The following is a 19,195-nucleotide window of genomic DNA, read 5'->3' as shown; positions in this document are numbered from 1 at the left end:
TGCACTTCATTGTATTGCAGTGCCCAGAAGCCAATGGGATTGGCACACTCTAAACACAGACACAGAGGTAGAGCAGCAGGCCATAGTTGATGGGAATAGGGACAGGGACAAGGTAGTCTTCACATTTAGTAGTAATTTTTTTTTCATTTCATCTTGTGGCCTCCAGGAAGCTTTCTTCATTCAGTGTGATTGTTTTAACAGGCTGATCATTTCATGAGGCTGTGGGCAATCGTGCTTTTCTCATATTTACACCATATGTACAGGCAAAGACAAATGTTGTATCATAGAATGGTGAGAGCTGGAAGGAACCTAAAGATCATCTAGTTCCAACCCCCTTGCCATGGGCAGGGACACCTCACACTAGACCATGTTGTCCAAGGCTCTGTGAACCTGGCCTTGAACACTGCCAGGAATGGAGCATTCACAGCTTCCCTGAGCAACCCATTCCAGTGCCTCACCACCACTTTCACACTAAAGAACTCCTTCCTTACACCTAACCTGAACTTTCCCTGTTAAAGTTTGAACCCATTCCCTCTTGTCCTGTCGCTACAGTCCCTAATGAAGAGTCCCTCTCCAGCATCCTTGTAGGCCTCATTCAGACACTGAATGTGTCCAGGCTGAACAGCTCCAACTTTCTCAGCCTGTCTTTCTATCTCTTGGTCTTTCTTTTATTAGTGCGCCCAAGTTGGCATTCTGTTGGAAAGGGGCTTTTTCTCGATGTAATCAGTGGGCAGATGAAAATCCAGTCCTCTTTGAACATCAATACCTGTGCCAATATAGCCCAGCAATAAACTAGTCACAACATGGAAATGAGGTGGAGAGGATGGGGAAAGAGTAGTTTTTGCTAAGTGTGAAAGCTTTTTTTGGAAAAGCAAGAAATGCAGTTTGTAGACATTTGGCAGAAATGTGGAATATACACTTTAAGGTGGAGAAGTCCAACTCATTTTGCATGTCAGAAATTCAGTGTGCTCATAATGTCTCACTGCCAACTTTGTTGGATTCCAGCTAATTTGCTGAAAATAAATAAATAAGCTATGCAAGCACACAACTATGCAGCTAACCATGACTGCCCAGGGACAATAAACAGGAACTGAAAGCTTCATGGTTTGGCTTCCTGTTAACTATGTTGGCTTGTTTTGGCCATTTTGTTATTACTCCATGTAAGAATGCAGTAATTTGTAGCCACTGGCATCCAAACACAGACCCTGCTGCTGGCTTACTGTTTGCAACTGGACCTCTAAAGTCATGTGGTATGAGAACTGAGGTGGAAGGTTTCAGTGAGCCATAGCTCAGATCAGTCAAACCCATGCTGGTTTCCTGATGTGTTATTGCAAGACCTGGCATTTGGAGCAGGCTGCCTCTAGTGAGACTGGGAAAGTGGTGAGAAGAGGAACTGGAATTTTAAGACCAGTCCTGTTCTCTCACTTATACAGTAGGGGTATTGGCTTCCACATTGTTGCTATGAAATCAGATTCCAGTTTTTAGCTCAATAACTCATGCATCTGGCACAAATAATGTGGAAACACAGTACTGGTTATTTAGATCTATGCAAATAAAAAATGTCTTCAGGTTATTTAAATGTTGTGGGTTTTTTTCCCAATTACAGTTCCTACCTATTTGTCTGCTTCCTCACTTCTGTTCTCATCAATATACCATTATCAGCTGCTTTTGCTGGCAAGCACTAACTCTGCTTCCAAATTTTCTTTGTCAAGGGAGGACAACTGTTTCAAGGAGATTCAATTCACAGTGTCAAGCACAAGCAAAGAAGATTTAAAGCCAGGGGAAGTGAATGATTTAGGGAAGCATATCAAAGGGCTCAGTAACATAAGTCTGACTGTAATGAGGTGCTTTTATTTTTGACTTCTTTCAGGGGATGTGAAATGCTTTGGAGAGGATTGTTATGCACTGGCTTTTGGTGTCCCAGCAGCACTGATGGTGTTGGCGCTTGGTGAGTGGAAACAATAAAGCTTGTAATAGGAGTTACCATTTTTGAGTCCATGAATAGATGAGAAAATGTATGAATTCAGTAGCTCTGGATGAATATTCAAGGTTTCAAGGTTATCCAGAAATTCCACAGTTCAGAACAGCAAGAAAAATCACTAGTTCAGTGGGGGGCAGAGGGTGGTTTTACCTAAGTCCTTTATTATGTTACTGATGAGAGAGTGGTTTGGGCAGTGTTTCACAATACACCTTCCTGGTTCTATAAAGCAAAGGGAGGCACCAAAATGATTCTTCTGATGTCTTGCAGCTTCACCTATGAGCAGGCTTGGCCTTTGAACTTCACTCTGAGCAGTTCCTGGAGTTTCCCGTATTATAGAAGAGAAGCTTAGCCATACCACTTCTAACCTTTCCACAGTCTCTTTGCATCTTGGGACCATCTGTAATGGCTCAGACTTTTGCCTCAGAATCTGTGTGCCACAGAAATTGTAGAAGGAGCTGAATAAGATGTTACTTTATTATGAGCTGCCTCACTTCACTTGACTGAAGTAATTCCCACAATTACAGTGACAACGTATTATTATGTTGCAATAAGAAACCATTATTGTTCAAGTGTCAGAAGGCAGCTGCAATCACCCTGCTTCCTAAAGCTTGCATCTTAGCCCCATTAATGTACTTGTCAAGATTTCTTCTTCAGCCCTTATAGAATACTCAGCAATTTCCATGTTCTTGCTGTTACTCCTTGGTAGCCAATATAGAAGACACCCCATTAGCTTTAGCTTCACAGTTGCAAGCTGCTGAGGGGAGCAAGTCCCCTTATTACACTATATTGGAGAGGTTCTGACACAGCATGGGGTGACTTCTCATTCAGCTTGTTAGCTTAATTGAGAGACCAAGCAATTGTGTGATTTCACCATAGCATCTGTGATTTGAAAAGTTCATCCCCCAGAGAATGTGGGTGTTGCTCTCCCCTCAAACTTCCATCAGAGAGAAGAATCGGAACTGGGAAAATGTCATCAGGCCACAGCTAACACTGCACCAATTATTTTCAGGAAAGTGCATGGTCACGGGCCTGAGAAACTTCTCTTTTCCCCTGTGACCTGTTCCTATCAGTTTAAGGCAGCACAGGCTCCTCTGCGCACCATTGTGTGATGAATGTTTCTAGCAGAGTAGTAGTTGCCCAGGGGAAAATGGATGTGTAAATATTGCAGTTTCACTGAGGGCATCAATTGAAATGTGTTTTTAGCTAGTGTCCTGCTGCCAGATTCCACAGTCTGCCCAGCAAAGTAGCTCTGTGTTCCTTTGTGACATGCTAAAATGCTCTTGGAAGTGATATATTTGATTATGTGAGCAGAATGCAGAACTGGAGAAAATACCATTTCAGCCCTGACTGGGCCTCTCCCTGTCATGATGGAAAGCATGGTGATTCCATTCTGATTTAGAGGCAGAATAGAAATCTTATAGAGGAAGATTTTTGTGGGCTGCTTCAGTTTCTGAAAGATGAGGGAAGGTTGACACTATATAATTCCAAATACCAAACCTAATGCTGGAACATCAGTTCCCAAAGGAGCCAGTGGCATCTCCAGAAGGTGTTTCAGCAGACCTAATGAATCACCTTTTGGAGGCACCAACAGGTCCACAGAGAGATGCTAAAAATTAGGTAGTGCAACTGCCCACTGTGAGTGACTTTGAACCAGTGTCTTTCAGTGCAACTCGTCTAAACTTCAGAGGTGTCTTTGACAGTTCTGCAAATCAAAACTGGATGTGAGGGATCTTCATAATCAGAAAAGAGAAACAGTGAGTTCCCTGCAGTGTCCCAGGCCTCCTATGTTAGTTCAGAGGTGTCTGCTTTTCTCCACCGGCGGTGGACTGACCCAGATAATTGGGTTAATTAAAAAAGTTGATGTTGGTTTGTTATATGGATTTCATACTCAGCTTTTATTGTGCTTCTCTCTGCAATATCTTTCCAACTGCAAAGTGCTCAGAGGCTCTCAAAGAGCAGGATAAATGATATATAATCAGATAGCCTCATCTCTGACAGGATTTTGAAGCCTTGGTCCAATATTCTTTGTGCTTTGAAGGAGAAAACCCAGGCAAAACAATATCTTAAATCGTATATCCTCTCATAGAAACCATAAATAGAGGTAATTTCTGTTAACACTAGTGTGTGATGCAGTGACCTTAGTGGCTTTTTCCATTGAAATGTGTGTGACATGCAAGTACAAAAAACTTGCTTTGGATCTGGATTAATCCTCACACAGTTGCAATGAGTTGGGGGTGATTTCCAACAATTCAGTATGTATTTTATTTCAAGTTTAGCCTACAAAAATCTTAGATGGAGGGAATGTTCAAAACTTTGTTTCCAGTGTGAATCAGATGTAGAGGTGCCTGTTGTGCCAGAACAGATCACGAGAAAATTATGGTGACTTCCTAGGAATCACACTGCCTCTTGTAGGATGCTGCATTTTCTTCCATGTGAAGGCATCAAAGGAGTTCTGTATATTTATTCTGTGAAAAGTTCGATCCTGTGACCCCAAAGGCATAGGATTTCTGTGGAATACAGGGGTGGGGGATCCTTCCCAGCAGCCAGTGTAGGACTGAGCCTCAGTCATGTAAATTCCAATCAGAATTACAATATTTTTCAGTTGTGTTCATTGCTGGAAGTGGACTGTACAGAAAAACACCACCACAAGGGAACATCTTATTGGAAGTGTGTAAATGCATCGGTGTAAGTGTATGCCATTTTCTCTTTTTCATGCATGATTCTGAGGTTGCAGGTCAGGAAAGTGCAAAGGGAGGTGGCATTTGGAATTCTTTATGCTGGTCCTGGGTATCTTGCAAATGAGCTGTAAGGAGGAAGAAACATGTTTATGTCCTAGTTTATTCTTTCAGCATTTCAATTGTTTTTCCTTAGCTACATGAACTGTTCAGTTGATGTCTGTAGAGCCACTAGTGGCAGGTGCTGGTGGAGACTGAACTGAAAGGACAATTCAGAAACTTGGAGAGTATCAGGTATATGACTCAGGTTTTTTTCAGCTGAGTAACTTTACTGAAGTTTATCAGACAGTAATTATACGCATTCATATTGTGCACATTCAGCATATTCATGTGAATGCAAGAGACACCTGCTGAAGTTGCATTATAGCCTTATCAATTATTTTTCATAGTGTGTGAGCTGAATATAGTATGCAAAACCCCCCACCCTCTTATTAAGTGGATAATGATTCTTTTTTTCCCTGAGGAATCTGTTGCTAGGAGGTGTTTTTTTTTTTTTTTACCTAGGTCAATCCTAGTGACAGATTTACCTTGGGGAAAAGGCCAGATCTTAAAGACAGGATTTCTAGGTGAAGTCTGCCACTCTTTTTGCCAGAGTGGCTGCGTTCAGCGTGCTCAGTGACTGCAGCACACAGCATAAACGAATAAGTTACAGCTTCAGTGTCACTGCTTTCTCCAGTGAGAAGCAGACCTGAAAGATGGTCTAGGAGTGAATGAGGCATGGGCTGCACCAGTAATTTGCAAAGAAAGGTCTACAGAACAAGAAGGAAGTGGGAGTTCTGGTTTTGAGTTTGCTTTGGATAATGAGGCATTTCCTCCCAACACAGTGGTCAGTCCAACAGGTGCTTTTTGAAAGGGGACTGAAGACATTATATTTAAAGCTTTATCATGTAGCAGGTTTTAAATCAAGCATGAAACAAACTTTGGGGGCAATTTTCTGGCACTGCTTACGTTTGGGGATGGGGAGGGCAACCTTGAGTTGGCAATAAGAGAAGGGAGGCAAACCATGAGGGAGTTATTCACCTGGTTTTCTTCCTAGTTTGCTATTAAAAACAGGCTGAAAAACCGCTCCAGTCAGATTCCAAAGAGAGATCACTGGCTGGACTGGGCATCAGAAAAATACTCGGTAAGCAATGTGGCAGGTTTGGAGGGGGAAGGCAAGCAAACAGACAGGGGAGACAGTAAGACTGGCCTGTCCACAGCACTCCTCACATGCACCGGGCTCTCATTTGTTCTGTCCCTTCCCAGGAAGTCTGTACTCTACTGAGCCTTACTGAATAGTTTAGGTGCTGCACTGAAATGCAGAAATTCAAGTACGTCCACTCTCATGAGTAAGTGCAATGAATGCAATGAATAACTGCCATGCAGAAAGAAATAGGAGTTCTCATGTTTTGTGGCTTGAATCACCTTTTGGCTTTTTTCACCCCCATCTTACCTTTTTGCCCATTGCCTTTACAGAAACAGCTGATTGGGGAGATTAAAATGGTGACACGAGTTCTCTTCCTCTTTATACCACTGCCAATGTTCTGGGCCCTGTTTGATCAGCAGGTACAGTACAGAGTGTTGCAGGTCTGCCCAGCAGCCTGGGTTTACCACCCTTGTCCTTCCAGCGAAAGACCAAAGCATTCTGGGGACATAGAGTGCCATGTCTCCTACAAGGTGTGCAGGGGCTTACTAAGGCAATATCCACCATCACTGCTCACCATCCTTCTGCAGTCCAGCCAGGTGTCTGGCACTGGAGGGTGAGAAGGCAAGAATGTGCCCTGCTTACTGGCAGATATTAGAGGGAAGGAATAAAAAAGGAAAATAAGACCACTAGCACTGTAGTCTTGTCTGTCTCCCTGTTTTCTAGTTCCATAGGACATCTTGAATGCTTCACAGTTGTCTGTTTTCTCCTTAGGGATCCAGGTGGACTTTGCAAGCCACAAAAATGAATGCTGATTTTGTAAGTACTTAATGTCACCAGGGCTGGTAAGACTAGTAGTAATATCACTGCTCTTGCTTTTTAACCGATCTTACATACTAAGAACATCTACTTGATACGTCTGGGTGAGTTGCACTTTTGGTGATTAGAAGCGAGAGGTTTTGTGCAGCCATATTCAGTTCAACACAGTTCAACATGTGTTGGCTGGGGAGCCATCAGCAGCCTGCAAGGTCAGGAGTGCTGACCTACTGACAACTGGTTGCTCTGTGACCTTGAGTGGGTAGGGTTTACAGCCTGCTAACCCCACTGAAGACAGAGGTGTTGGGGAAAGTTCACACATTCCTTGTAAGGTGTAACTAGAGCTACTGTAGTTTTGCATTTCTGCTCTGGCTTTCTTGGTGGTACATTAATGAGTCCTCTTAAAACCAGCAGGAATTGTGTGTTGTATAGGGTAGAGATGTGATGAGGATTAACTGGTATGCATAAAGTTCTTCAAAGATGTGAATAGTAAATGGTACAGGGTGCAATGGCAGATAAATTTGGATCACCTGTCTGCCTGAACATGCCACTATACAGGGCTGGTTTCCAGACATATGGGTTTTAACAGGCCATCTATATCTTAGCTGTGGATGCTCACATCAGAATTTAGAACTGTAAATGCCCATTTTCTATTTTAAAATTGAATTAAAGCCCCAAATTTGAACCCTTCTATGTCACTCTTGTTAAAAATTGGGCTCTCAACGTGTGGTAGTCGTAAGGCTTAATTAATTCAGATGGGCAGGAAATAGACTACAACTTTGTATTTATTCACCACAGAAATACAAAGCAATGAAAATTCATGCAGTCTTTGTGATGTGTATTTGAAAAACTCTCTCTGCTTTTTGCACACTTACATTTGGTGATCCATCAGCATCAGATCTAAGGATCACCAGCTGCCACTCATTAAACTCTCCCTTGTGGAGAAGGACATATACAGGGCTCTTTTGTCACACCACCTTGGGTAGATTTTTGGCTTGTAATTCAGTCTTATCCACCCTCCACTGGTGAGCTCTCCCAACTCATGGAGGTGAGAATTAACTGCAACATTGGGTGATCCTGTGTTTTCTTGGAAAGATAGAATCATAGAATAGTTAGGGTTGGAAAGGACATAAAGATCACCTAGTTCCAACCCACCTGCCATGGGAAAGGGACACCTCACACTAAACCATGTCACCCAAGGCTCTGTCCAACCTGGCCTTGAACACCACCAGGGATGGAGCATTCACAGCTTCCCTGAGCAACCCATTCCAGTGCCTCACCACCCTTACAGTAAAGAACTTCTTCCTTATATCTAGTCCAAACTTCCCCTGTTTAAGTTTCAACCCATTACCCCTTGTCCTGTCACTACAGTCCCTAATGAAGAGTCCCTCCCCAGCATCCCTGTAGGCCCCCTTCAGATACTGGAAGGCTGCTATGAGGTCTCCACGCAGCCTTCTCTTCTCCAGGCTGAACAGGCTCAACTTTCTCAGCCTGTCTTCACACAGGAGGTGCTCCAGTCCCCTGATCATCCTCGTGGCCCTCCTCTGGACTTGTTCCAACAGTTCCATGTCCTTTTTATGTTTAGATCTTCAGTCTTTGACCAAGTTTCAAATGGAAAAATGCCAATATTCATTTCCTATGGCTTTGGTGATCTCAAAAGAAATCTGGATAGATACTGTTTTCTTCTTATTTTTTTCTCCTCTTCAACTTAATTTCAAATGAAGACCATTGCTTGAAGTTCAAACAAACACCAGACACTCCCTGGAGACAGCTCCTTGGTCCCTTTTGGGACCTCAGTTGGGCATGGTCTACCCCTTTTGACCATGCCCAATTGAGGGCACTGAGTGCAGTGATGCAAGGGGAGGGACCACTTACAGCCTTGAGGACTATATATATGGCTTAAAGAAAGAAGTCACAGTTGAACAAAGCCCATTAGGTACCCTTGGCAGATGGAAGGAGGAAAGAGGTGTTTGTGCAGCCCACTGTCTCAAGGATAGTCTCTTGTTGCTGTTGTGGGGTGCTCAGGAGAATCACCAACAGAGCTTAGAGGGTCCTGAAGCTTGAGAGCACTCACTTGTAGGATTTGGGCTTTTCCCATTACAGAAGCAGGGAGGGAGGAAACTCTAAGCCCAAATCCCAGGTTGGACACTAACATGCTTATTCGTTCCCACTCGCCTAGTTCACAGCACAGCCAGTCTGAAAGATGGGTCTTAGTGCCTGTCATAGGCTGTGTCCTAGCTGCTGTATATCAAGGACTGAGTATAAGCTTCCTTCTGCAAAATGTTTCCCATCAAACACTGTGTCCTTAGAAGTGTCAGGAGAACAATACTAGCTGCTAAAGCCAGCATAAAGCATTTGAGGAAAATGCCTTTGCTGCTATGGGTCTCTACTGGATTGGTTGCTGGTTTGCTGTATGCACTGTTATATTATGGTGTTTATGAGTCACTTGCAATATCTTTTTGTTTCAGGGAATATATGTCCTTCAGCCTGACCAAATGCAGGTAAAATACTATAGGGTTGGAAATAACCCTTAGAAATGTATTTTCTTTTCCTCTCTCATTTTTATTCTTCTCATGGGACCAGTGGCCTTTCTCTCCTCCTTTTGAAGGTAATAGCAGTGCTCCTGCTGACTGGTATGGTGTGGACTCTGCCTCTATTGCTCACTAGCTGTTTTACAAGCTTAGTCTTGGGATCCAGCAGACTCCAAGGATGTCCTAACATCCTTGAGGTTGAATCTTGCAGAATAGTACAGAGGTGGGGAGACATTCCAACATAATATTTCTTGAACTAGTTCTGGCATGTGGAGGATACAAACTGTGTCTTCTTTTAACATGTCCCTGTGCTTTTATGAGTATTGTACCTGAAATATGTTTTCTTCCTCCCTTTGTGGGAGGCAGATGAAAATGTGAAGGCTTCAAGATGGTGCCATGTTGTCACAGTTGATTACAAGTTTTACAATGAACAGCTCTGGAGAAATCCAAAGCTGTTTTGTTCCCTGAAATCTTCCTTTGAAACTGCAATAGCATTTTTCTCTGCTTGTTCTCCACCAGTCTCTCTTTTCTTGCTCTGCCACTGCTGACTGGCAAACAAGCTCTGCCCCTCTCAGGAGGAACTTAGTTCTGGGGGATTACGAGACTGTGTGGAAGTGTGAGAAATTTCCAGTCTCACACAAAAGTACCTGTTCTTTTGGGATTTTGCTGAATTCCCAAGATGTTTCCATTCTTGCTGATTTGCTGTAAGGTCCCACCACAGCACTGAAGGTCACCTGCTTCTATTGTCAGTGGATTTTGTACTCTTTAAAAACATAATGCTTCAGTTCTCTCTTCAGGGAAACTGTGCCAGTGATGCTTGCTTACCTCTTGAAGGGGAGGATATGAACAAAATGGATTTGTGCTTGTGAAAACTAAATAGCAGAAGCTGTTGAAGTGTGAACTATGATTATATTTTAAAAGGAGGTTTTAAAGTGTTTGTTCATGTTCTTTCTGTAATGGAATTATTTCTGGAGGACAGTGCTTTATTAGTTTAATTACTGAAAGTTGCTTTCTAGTCACTAAAATCCCATTCTTTTGTATTGCAGTTCTTAAATCCACTTCTTATTCTTGTCTTCATCCCAATTTTTGACCTTGGGCTCTATCCCCTGATAAACATGTGCAGATTTAATTTCACGTAAGTACTCTGGGACAATGCAGATGCCTCAGTGCTTTTTCTTTTGCAGGAAGTGTGCAGAATGGCTTTTAAGGAGGAGAAACACAAATTTCCTTTCACCCTTCCCAGTACATGCTTCTATTTCAGCCACAAGAGGCAGCATCACCTTCTTCCATAAGCCCTGGAAATTCCAGAGAGGAAAATTCAGTGATGTTGGATTCTGCTCTGAACAGATTCTCCCTGAAAGCGGATACAGACAGTCCCTCTTTAAGGAAGTCCCTCCCTCATCATGTTCTTCACTTTATCTCCTACATCATCCCTAAATAGTTCCCTTCCTGAAAGGTCCCTGTGGGGTCCTTTGTTCATTGTCGTATGTAGGCTGCATGTGGTGTTGTGAAAGTAGATTCCACACTAGGATCTGAACCAGTGAGTAGGTAAGGCAATTTCCATGTGGCCCAACGATGTTATCCATGTTATCCCTTGTCTACGTAAGCAAGAAGTGCAGTGTGATAGGAGCAGACCTCCAGGTTGGTTCTGAAACCCATTTTATGCAGTTTTGCTGATTTTACTTTAGAGTATCTGTAGCCTGTCTTTGCGAACTTGATAGCCTTTAGCAATGGAATTATGTGCACTTGTGGATTTGCTTTGCCAGTGCAGTTTGAGCTCCAGCACTACTTCTCAGTGTGAACCACAGCATGGAAAGGGGGAACAAGTAAGAGATGGGCTTATAAAGCATTCTCCTAATCCAAATTAAGATGCTGGATAGGCAAAACCAGGAGACAGAATTTGAGTTCCTAATCTGGATTTCCAACAGCACAGTCAATCTGGAATGTGGATTCAGATCTCTACAAAGATTGGAGACTGCTGAATCTAAAACTAGACTTGTTTCGAATCTCAACAACTCAATACTCAGTTTGGACCTGCCATTTTGGACCTATTTTATTCTGCTTTATGTCACTGTCTCACGTAACTGGTGGAGTTACACTAGTTTTGCTCCAAGTTCAGAAGCAAGCTCTTTGTTCTCTAGAAATGTAAATGTATTGGCAAAAGAAATAAACCAGAATGGTGCCACAGATGGCCAGAAACACTGATGACACAAACTATGCATTTTTTTCCTCTTGCTGCTAAATAGCATGCTACTTTTTTTTTGCCTTTCCCAAAAGGGACTTGAAGGTATGTAATTTCTAATGCTTCATCCAACATCACAGGTTAACATAAATGCCATGAGCTGTTCCCACTAGGAGAGCTAAGAACAAGATAATATGAAACTTGCAAGCAAAGAGCTTTTTTTAACAGCACACCAGTTTTAATTGCCCTCATACAGAAAAAAAGAATAGCTTAAAGTTAAATGATTGCAATTTTAAACAGCATGTCATCCCCAGTGCCACCTGTTGGACAGATTATTACATGGTTTTGGCATTTTTGGCTCTGAGAAATAGTATTTTATATTTACAATTACTTATTTTTTTTTTTTGTTAATGGCCCATTTTTCATTTGCTCCGTAGACCAATTAGGAAAATGGCAACAGGTATGATCCTTGCAGGGATGGCGTTTGGACTTGCAGCTATTGTAGAAGTCAAAATAAATGTAAGTATAGCATAAGGGATTCCTCAGAATACTTTCTTTCCCTGGGGTGTCTTTATTGATGCCTGTTAGATAATCCTTTTAACCACTGTGTTCCTTGATCATAATTTTTAATGTATTCTTTACAATGAAGCATACTGATCCAGTTGCTAATGATAATTCTTACTTTGTCTACTTTTCCCTCTCTTTGTCTGTGTCTCTTTTGCTCTTTCTAGTCTTTGCAGTTTTGCTGTGCCGGTCATCTGTATTGGTCTATATTCTAGATTTCCATCATCAAAGTGCTTGACAGACATCTAGTTAATGCTAGTGATTAATTCCCAAAAGGTAGTCTGTTCTCTCTCCTGTTCTTACTGTAGCTTGCCTGTACTTTACTGGTTGGGGTTTGTTGTGTGTGTGGTGGTTTTGTTTTTTTAATTTAATTACTTTCCTACTTTAGGGTGGGGATATGGTGTTTTACAAGACAGACCGCTTCTCCTGTGAGGCAGGTGAATGCAGTCACTTCTGTAGTCACAGGCATCAGGGACTGCCAGGCATCCCCAGACAGGATGGCAGTAAATTTCTTGTAGATCCAGTGCTAACCCCTGCAGATTTGTACTGTTTGTTTCTGGCTCATGACCAAGCTTGTGCAGACTTTGGCTAACCTTTGTCTCACAAAAGGTACTATAGGATTAATTTTTAAAGCTTCCATGTATACTTACAGTGTTCTGTCAGAGTGGCTGGCACACAGCCCTGGACTCTAACATCTGCTGGTTGCTCAGGTGAATCCACTCCCAAGTCTCCTGCTGAAATGAAACTTAGTGGGTTCAGGTCTTCTTTCTGATCTCTTTACACGGTCAAAGGAATGCTGTCACTGCTACCACCAGCAGCTCTGGCCAAGCACTTGAAAATCTGCTCTGGCTGTGGGTGACTCCTCTGGGGAGAGGGAAGGTGAATTAGAGGTTACCCCCTTCATGGGCATGGAAATTTTACCTGGAAGGCCACTAAAAACTCTAGCAAAGGGGGGGATATGGAGGCCCACCTTCACTTGGCTGTGGGTAGCACAAGTGATAAGCCACAATAATGGAATTTTCTGAATCACTTTAACAGGCCTGGTAGTCCAGAGCAGCATGTGGCTATGGGGAAATCAGTGTCACCTTGTCTTCTCTGCCACTACTTCTCCCCACTGAGTTCAGTTCAAACTGCCCTGCCTGCAGTACCCAAATTATAGGATGAGATAGAAAAAAATTAGTATTTCTGAAGTATTGCTGGCAGGTACTTGCAAATAAAGTGAGGAAAAAAGAATATTTTTTTTAAGTATAATTCATTTTAGATCTACAGGTAGTACAAGGCTGATGCTGATTGATGTACTCTTTCTAGGAAATGATGCCTGACAGAAAGAGATTCCTCTGTGCTAGAGGCATTGTCTTCCCTTTCTTGGATAACAGGGAATAAGATCTATAGAGTGAGCTGTTAGAGAGCATGGTGTTAAGTGGTGCAAAAGTACCGATTACAGACATGGAGCTGGACTGGGATTTTCAGAACTGCTTAGTTTCTGGCCTAATTCTTTTCCCAGTCACTGACAGCAGTGGGAAATAATTATTCTGGTCACTGCTTTTGAAAGCTAAGCACAATTTTTCCATTCTGATATTGCAGTTGGTTAAATCCAGGCACTAGGGAGCTGTATAATGAAAGTAGTGACATTGTTCTACCTATCCAGCAGTTGTGTAGCTTGTATACTTAGTGGTGTGAAAAGCAGGTTTTGGGTGGAATGATAGGTTGGCTATTGAGCTACTACAAGAAAACCTCCCTAAACAAGATTTATGTTCAGTTTTCTCTCAGTGGAACTTTTGATGAGGAAGAAATGGAAAAGTGTCATTACAGAGAGGAAGACTATTATGGCTAAAAATGAAGAGATATTAAAGTGCTAATAAAGCACATAGATGGCACTTAAAGCCTTTTACTTTAATTAGGAAACTGATATGCCTCGACTTGTCCCAGAAGAAAGTTTAATTCGGGTCCTGAATTTGGCAAAGAACCCTGTTCAAGTGACAATCCAAGACAAAGACTTATTTCAGCAGCCTGTGGAGGCTTTTCAGGTAAGCATATATGTGGGGCTAGAGGGCCTGATTGGTGTCCCATTGAAGAAAGGGTGGGCTTTTTTCCAGGCATTTTCTAATAAAGCCCACAGATACTAGAGCTTGTTCTCCTTCATCACGTTAGAAGTGCATGGGAATAACTCTAAAAATGGAGCGTATTATCTCCATTGATGAGACAGAAATGGAAAGTCTGAAGACGTATTTCGATGGCAAAGATGGAAATGGCTAACTAGATTCATGAGTAATTTGGAATAAAGGATAATTGTACTGAGATGAGCATGTAGAGACATTCAACTCAAATGTTTCAGTGCTCAGACCAGGCATTACTGCTGGGATTGGGATGGCATGTGAAAAGTATTACCTCCAAAGTAGGAAAGAAATGGGAAGGCATTTAACTGGGCATGGGCACTGGGTTGTTTCTTATTTCAGCTTCCAGATTACTTTACAGGTCAAACTAATTTGGGACTCAAGACAGGCAGTCCGTTAGTTACCAGACCATTGTCAATGGAAGGTACTCCAAGCTTTGGCTTGACCAGCTCGAAGCCTATATATCACCATAGGTTTTTTGCTGTAGAAAACAGCTCTGACCTCTGTTTAGAGGGTCCCTTGAAGAGAGGGTAGGGTTGCACTTGGTGGGAAGAGTCAGATCCTTTCTTCTCTGTAGAAAGTGTAACCATGTCTGTTTTCTTTACAGAACCCAGCTGAGTACTCAAAATTAATATTGAATGGAGAGCAACAGAGCCTTCGCTTCACCCTGCAATATCAAGGATTGTCTCTTCCCTTTAACTACACTGTGAAGGAAAAATCAGTATACAGCTTAATTGTTTTTGACGCAGAAGGAAACCTATCAAGCCGCTTAGTGAGTGTGGGAGTGAAGTGTAAATACAGTATTAATTCAGTGACTGTGATGATACAATGGGGTAATAGGTTCATTAATTCATTTGCTCAGTTGCAGTGTCTGTCTGATTGTTCTCATATGCTCTAGACCTGACTTCTTAGTTAGCAGCAGTGGATCTGTACACATTTCTGCTGGTTGATTAATAGAGGCGTTATGGCATCTGAGAGTTTCTGGGCACACTTTAATCCGGTGAATGCTGCAGTGGGAGAGCAAAGTCATGCCTGCTAGGCAACAGAGCTTGAGAAAGCAGAGGAAACAGAGCTGGTGATTTCCCCCCAAAGATGGTTCTTTAAAGCAAAGATGTTAAAGAGGCTCTAGGGCTGGGCTGGAATAACAGTATCAGAGGAATGATTCCAGGTTTAGTTATTGCAAGTGTTTAGTGAAAATGCACAGAAGGCCCACTTGTTTTGCTGAGCAGAATAAATGATTAAGCTCATTTCAAGCTCTGCAGCAGAGCTGGCTGCGTTTGGACGTTTGTGTATTGCTGCAACAATCAGAGAGGCATATGGAGTGTATAGGGCCAGACTTATGTATCTTTTACGTGTAGCTGTATCCTAAGAGGCTCTCTTGAAATGAATGGTGTTATTGCACGTGTGGCAGGTGTGTAAATGCCAACAGAATCTGTCCTTATGCCAAAATATCAATTCTCTTTGCAGTTTCTCAGCCTTGCAGGGATGCCACACCAAATATTCAGTATTACATGGTAGAAATCATGTAACTGTTTTTTAAAATGAGGAGTTTTAAGGATTTAGGTTTTCCTAATGTGGGATTGTTTTGTTTTTTTTTTTTTGTTGCTGCTTTATGGCTTAGAGCCTGGGGCTCATTACTGCACAATGTTATTTCCCTGTGACCCTAATGACCGTGTGCTGTTAGCTTAAGAAGTGGATACTCATACAGTGATTTTCATACAGTCCTTAAGAAGTGAAAGCCTGTGACAGTCTGGAGCAAAGCAGCCTCTGAGTTTCAGTGTATCTCTGTGCTGCCCTAGCTATCTAGCCTGTGCTTAAATTAATGCCCATCCTGGAATAGGAAGGCTGCCATGCACTGGGGAACAGCTGTGCTGTTGAGTGATGCAATTGACCTGTCATTCTCAGCTGTAGATAAGGGAAGTGTGGAAGATGGTAAATGATACTTGCTTTTTCAGCATTGCAGTGCAACAAAGGTGATGCTAGAATTACTGCTGTGTTGCAGGGCTTCCCCTTGAGTAGCCATGGCCCACGACGTCCTTCCTCACTGCTGGGTTTGGCCTCCTCATTCAGATGGGGGTTCTTTCCTGGAAGGATCCAATCTGAAATTGTTTTCTGCTCCTTTATGGGCTGTTGAGCAGGCAGGAAATGAATTTGAGAGCTCTGGGGATCATCAAGTAATAATTTGGCTGGCCTCTCTGCAACAAACTGGAGTTTTAATCCTCATGTGTCTTCCATAGAAAAAAAATTATGATGTTGTTTATTATTTATTGCTTTGACATTTATTTTTCGCTGTGACTATTTGTTATTTAGGGCATAAATTATCTGTGGGTCAGTGTATTGCACTGAAGCACAATAGGCATTTTATAGGTACACTGAAATTCTGGATTCTTGGTCTCAGAAGCCCGTGGTTTAACATCACGAAGAATGTGTAGAGAAAGGGCTGAAAAATTTTGAGAGGAAGTCAGTTTCTGAAGGTAGATTTAGTTCCTTTTGGCTTGCCTGGGTTCCATCTGTTGGCAGCAAAACCTGAAATTGCCCTGCCAGCTTAAGGGGACATGGCACAGCTGTGAGTTTTTACCAACCAAGAACCTTGCTCTGTATTCTTTTTGTGTGACATACAGTCTTCACAGCTGGGCTGTCTTTGCTGTCTGTTTTTTTCAGCACTGTACATCAGATAGGCTCTCCTCAAATGAGTGTAATCATGTTAATTATTGAGCTGTGATATCCAGGAGAGGCACTCTCAGTCCCCAGTGTGCCCAACCAGGTGGCCATTTCAGGGATGTGTCTGCAGAGACTGTGAGTGCAATCAAGCTCAGTGTATCTTGGTTTCTCCTGCTCTCTGCCTGCACCATACAACAGTTTAATGTCCTGAGTATTGAGGGTCAGGGAAAATGAATGATACATGATGATCAGAACAATAACATAGTGGCTCCTCTTGGCTCTAGACTTCTGTGAAGTCTATGAGTATGACAAGAATCAAGGTCTGAAAGTTAGGCAGTTGCAGGTTTTGCAGGAGTAAAGTGTTCATGCTTAATTATAACTAATAATTGAAAGCTCTTCAGATCAAGGGAAATACTTTTTTGGAGGGTGTTACATGCCTCAGTAGAAGGGGTGGCTGGCTGAAACTCAGTAGACTTTGTTATGCAGGAGATGAGGAAAAGAAGGTATGATCTCATCTTAAGCCCTTGATGGAGCTGAAATTTTGCTGTCAGCTTCATGGTACCAGGACTTTTTGTGGCCTGATATAAAGCTTATGTGAGAGTCCAGTCAATTTCCATGGGTTTTGCAACACGTGTGGGACTCCATAGGCACTAGTATTTTCTGCTACACATTGTTACAAGTCAGCAGTAATGAATTTGTTTGATTTTCTTTCTTTCCTTCTTTAGATTACAGACTTGGAAGCAAAGCCAGAAAATGGTTTGGCAGCTGTTAGGTAGGAATGGCTTTTTTTGAGGATTTGGAGGTGGTGGGATGAGCGAAACTGCTTTTGTTTAGTGCAGACTGTATGTAACATAACACAGATGTTCTCAGGGTAGAATTTAGTCCACTCTTCTCATGCAAGATTCATGTGTCAGCTGTGGAGGCTTGACAGCATGTCACCTCTCACAGTTGCCATGCAGAGCTGAGCATTATTGCTGCTTACTAGGCATTACTGCTTAGGATAATCTGAGCTGAGATGGCAGCAGGAAAGATCTCCCTTGGAAGAGTGGTAGCACATCTCGCTGTGTTTCACCCTTTGGGAAAGAAAGAGAAGCAGCAATCTGGAAAGGAGCCATTGCCATTTGTCCTCTGCAAACTGGCTAACTCATGACGTTTGCTTATGTCACCCAACCTCATGCACAAATGCCTACTGAATTTGGTACAGCAACAATTTTATATCCTCATAAACAATTTAGCTGCGCAATAGGGTCTGCTTAAGCAGCTAGTCTAGTTTCCTAATTTGAACTAGTCCATGAACAGGCCTGTGCTATCATCTCACTGAGGTGGTGTCATCTCACTGAAGTCGCTGTTACTGCATCATCAGACCTATGTGAGGTGCTGAGATGCATAAGCTGCCTTATCCTAAAACCTGTGTCGATAAAGCATGAGAGCAGTATCTTTTCATAGCCCTGTGCTTGCAAAGGCTTCTACTGGCTAAGTACCAGCTTTGAGAACTGATTAATAACTGCAGTCGGGAATTTTTTATACTTTCCTGTGAGCACTTTTGACAAAATCTCAAAACTTTCCCTTCAACAATTTGTGAAGAACTTTCACTAAGAAGGTACTTTTGTTAAGCTTGACTATCTTCAGGCATTTCAGCCCCATTTTAAGAACTGCAAACCAAGAGAACATTCCCGTGAAAGCTTTGTTTTTTGTGCAAATACCTTATTTTGCTACAGAACTCTTTCCCCCTGGTAGAAACTCCTTGAAAAATACACCAGCATGGTGTGCACACTCATCAGGACACACAACTTTATAATTTTCTGGTGTAGGCTGGGGCTCTGTCCTCTCAAATAGCCACAGAACAGTTGTCATAGAATTAGGTTGGAAGGGGCCTCAAAGATTATCTAGTTCCAAACTTCCTGCCGTGGGCAGGGACACCACGTGCTAGATCAGGTTGCTCAAAGCCCTGTCCAGCCTTGCCTTGAACACTTCCATGACCTGTGCCATTGTCTCACCACCTTCACAGTAAAGAACTTCTTCCTAATCTAAATCTACCCTCTTCCACTTTAAGGCTATTCCCTCTTGTCCTGTCACTACATGCCCTTTGTAAAAAGTACCTCTCCAGCTTTCTGTAGGCCCCCTTTAGGCACTGGAAGCTGCTGTAAGATCTCCCTGGAGCCTTCTCTTCTTCAGGCTGAACAAACCCAACTTTCTCAGTCTGTCTCCATAGGAGAGGTGCTCCAGCCTGCTGGATCATCTTGGCCTCCTCTAGCCACACTTCAGTCTTTGAAAGTCTCTGAGAAGAGATTGCCTGGAAGTCCTAACCCAAAAGAAGTGATGGTCACTTTTCACAGGAGAGAGTAAGAGTAAAAGGGTAAAATTACACAGCAGAGAAAATTAATCTTATATTGAAAAACTGGGCAACGAATCAGACATATTTTGATAACTTGCAGGAGAAGCTGTCATAACCTTATGGAATTACAGAATGCTTTGGGAGAGAGAGTGC

At 42.5% G+C, this 19,195-nt stretch overlaps 1 protein-coding gene across 1 annotated transcript in view; it reads left to right on the top strand.

Moving 5' to 3' along the window:
- The window catches only part of SLC15A2 (solute carrier family 15 member 2), a 39,729-nt gene that overhangs the window by 13,373 nt on the left and 7,161 nt on the right, over positions 1 to 19,195 (top strand). The window contains exons 7-17 of the mRNA XM_005153799.3: positions 1,871 to 1,948; positions 4,584 to 4,666; positions 5,753 to 5,839; positions 6,172 to 6,261; positions 6,614 to 6,658; positions 9,124 to 9,156; positions 10,233 to 10,321; positions 11,806 to 11,887; positions 13,834 to 13,959; positions 14,654 to 14,818; positions 17,433 to 17,479. Coding sequence (XP_005153856.2) covers positions 1,871 to 1,948; positions 4,584 to 4,666; positions 5,753 to 5,839; positions 6,172 to 6,261; positions 6,614 to 6,658; positions 9,124 to 9,156; positions 10,233 to 10,321; positions 11,806 to 11,887; positions 13,834 to 13,959; positions 14,654 to 14,818; positions 17,433 to 17,479 — 925 coding nt within the window. The remainder of the gene's footprint in view (positions 1 to 1,870; positions 1,949 to 4,583; positions 4,667 to 5,752; positions 5,840 to 6,171; positions 6,262 to 6,613; positions 6,659 to 9,123; positions 9,157 to 10,232; positions 10,322 to 11,805; positions 11,888 to 13,833; positions 13,960 to 14,653; positions 14,819 to 17,432; positions 17,480 to 19,195) is intronic.

This window comes from Melopsittacus undulatus, chromosome 4 (assembly GCF_012275295.1).
Source record: "Melopsittacus undulatus isolate bMelUnd1 chromosome 4, bMelUnd1.mat.Z, whole genome shotgun sequence".
Classification (NCBI taxonomy): domain Eukaryota; kingdom Metazoa; phylum Chordata; class Aves; order Psittaciformes; family Psittaculidae; genus Melopsittacus; species Melopsittacus undulatus.
This window is presented reverse-complemented; position numbering and strand designations above follow the sequence as displayed.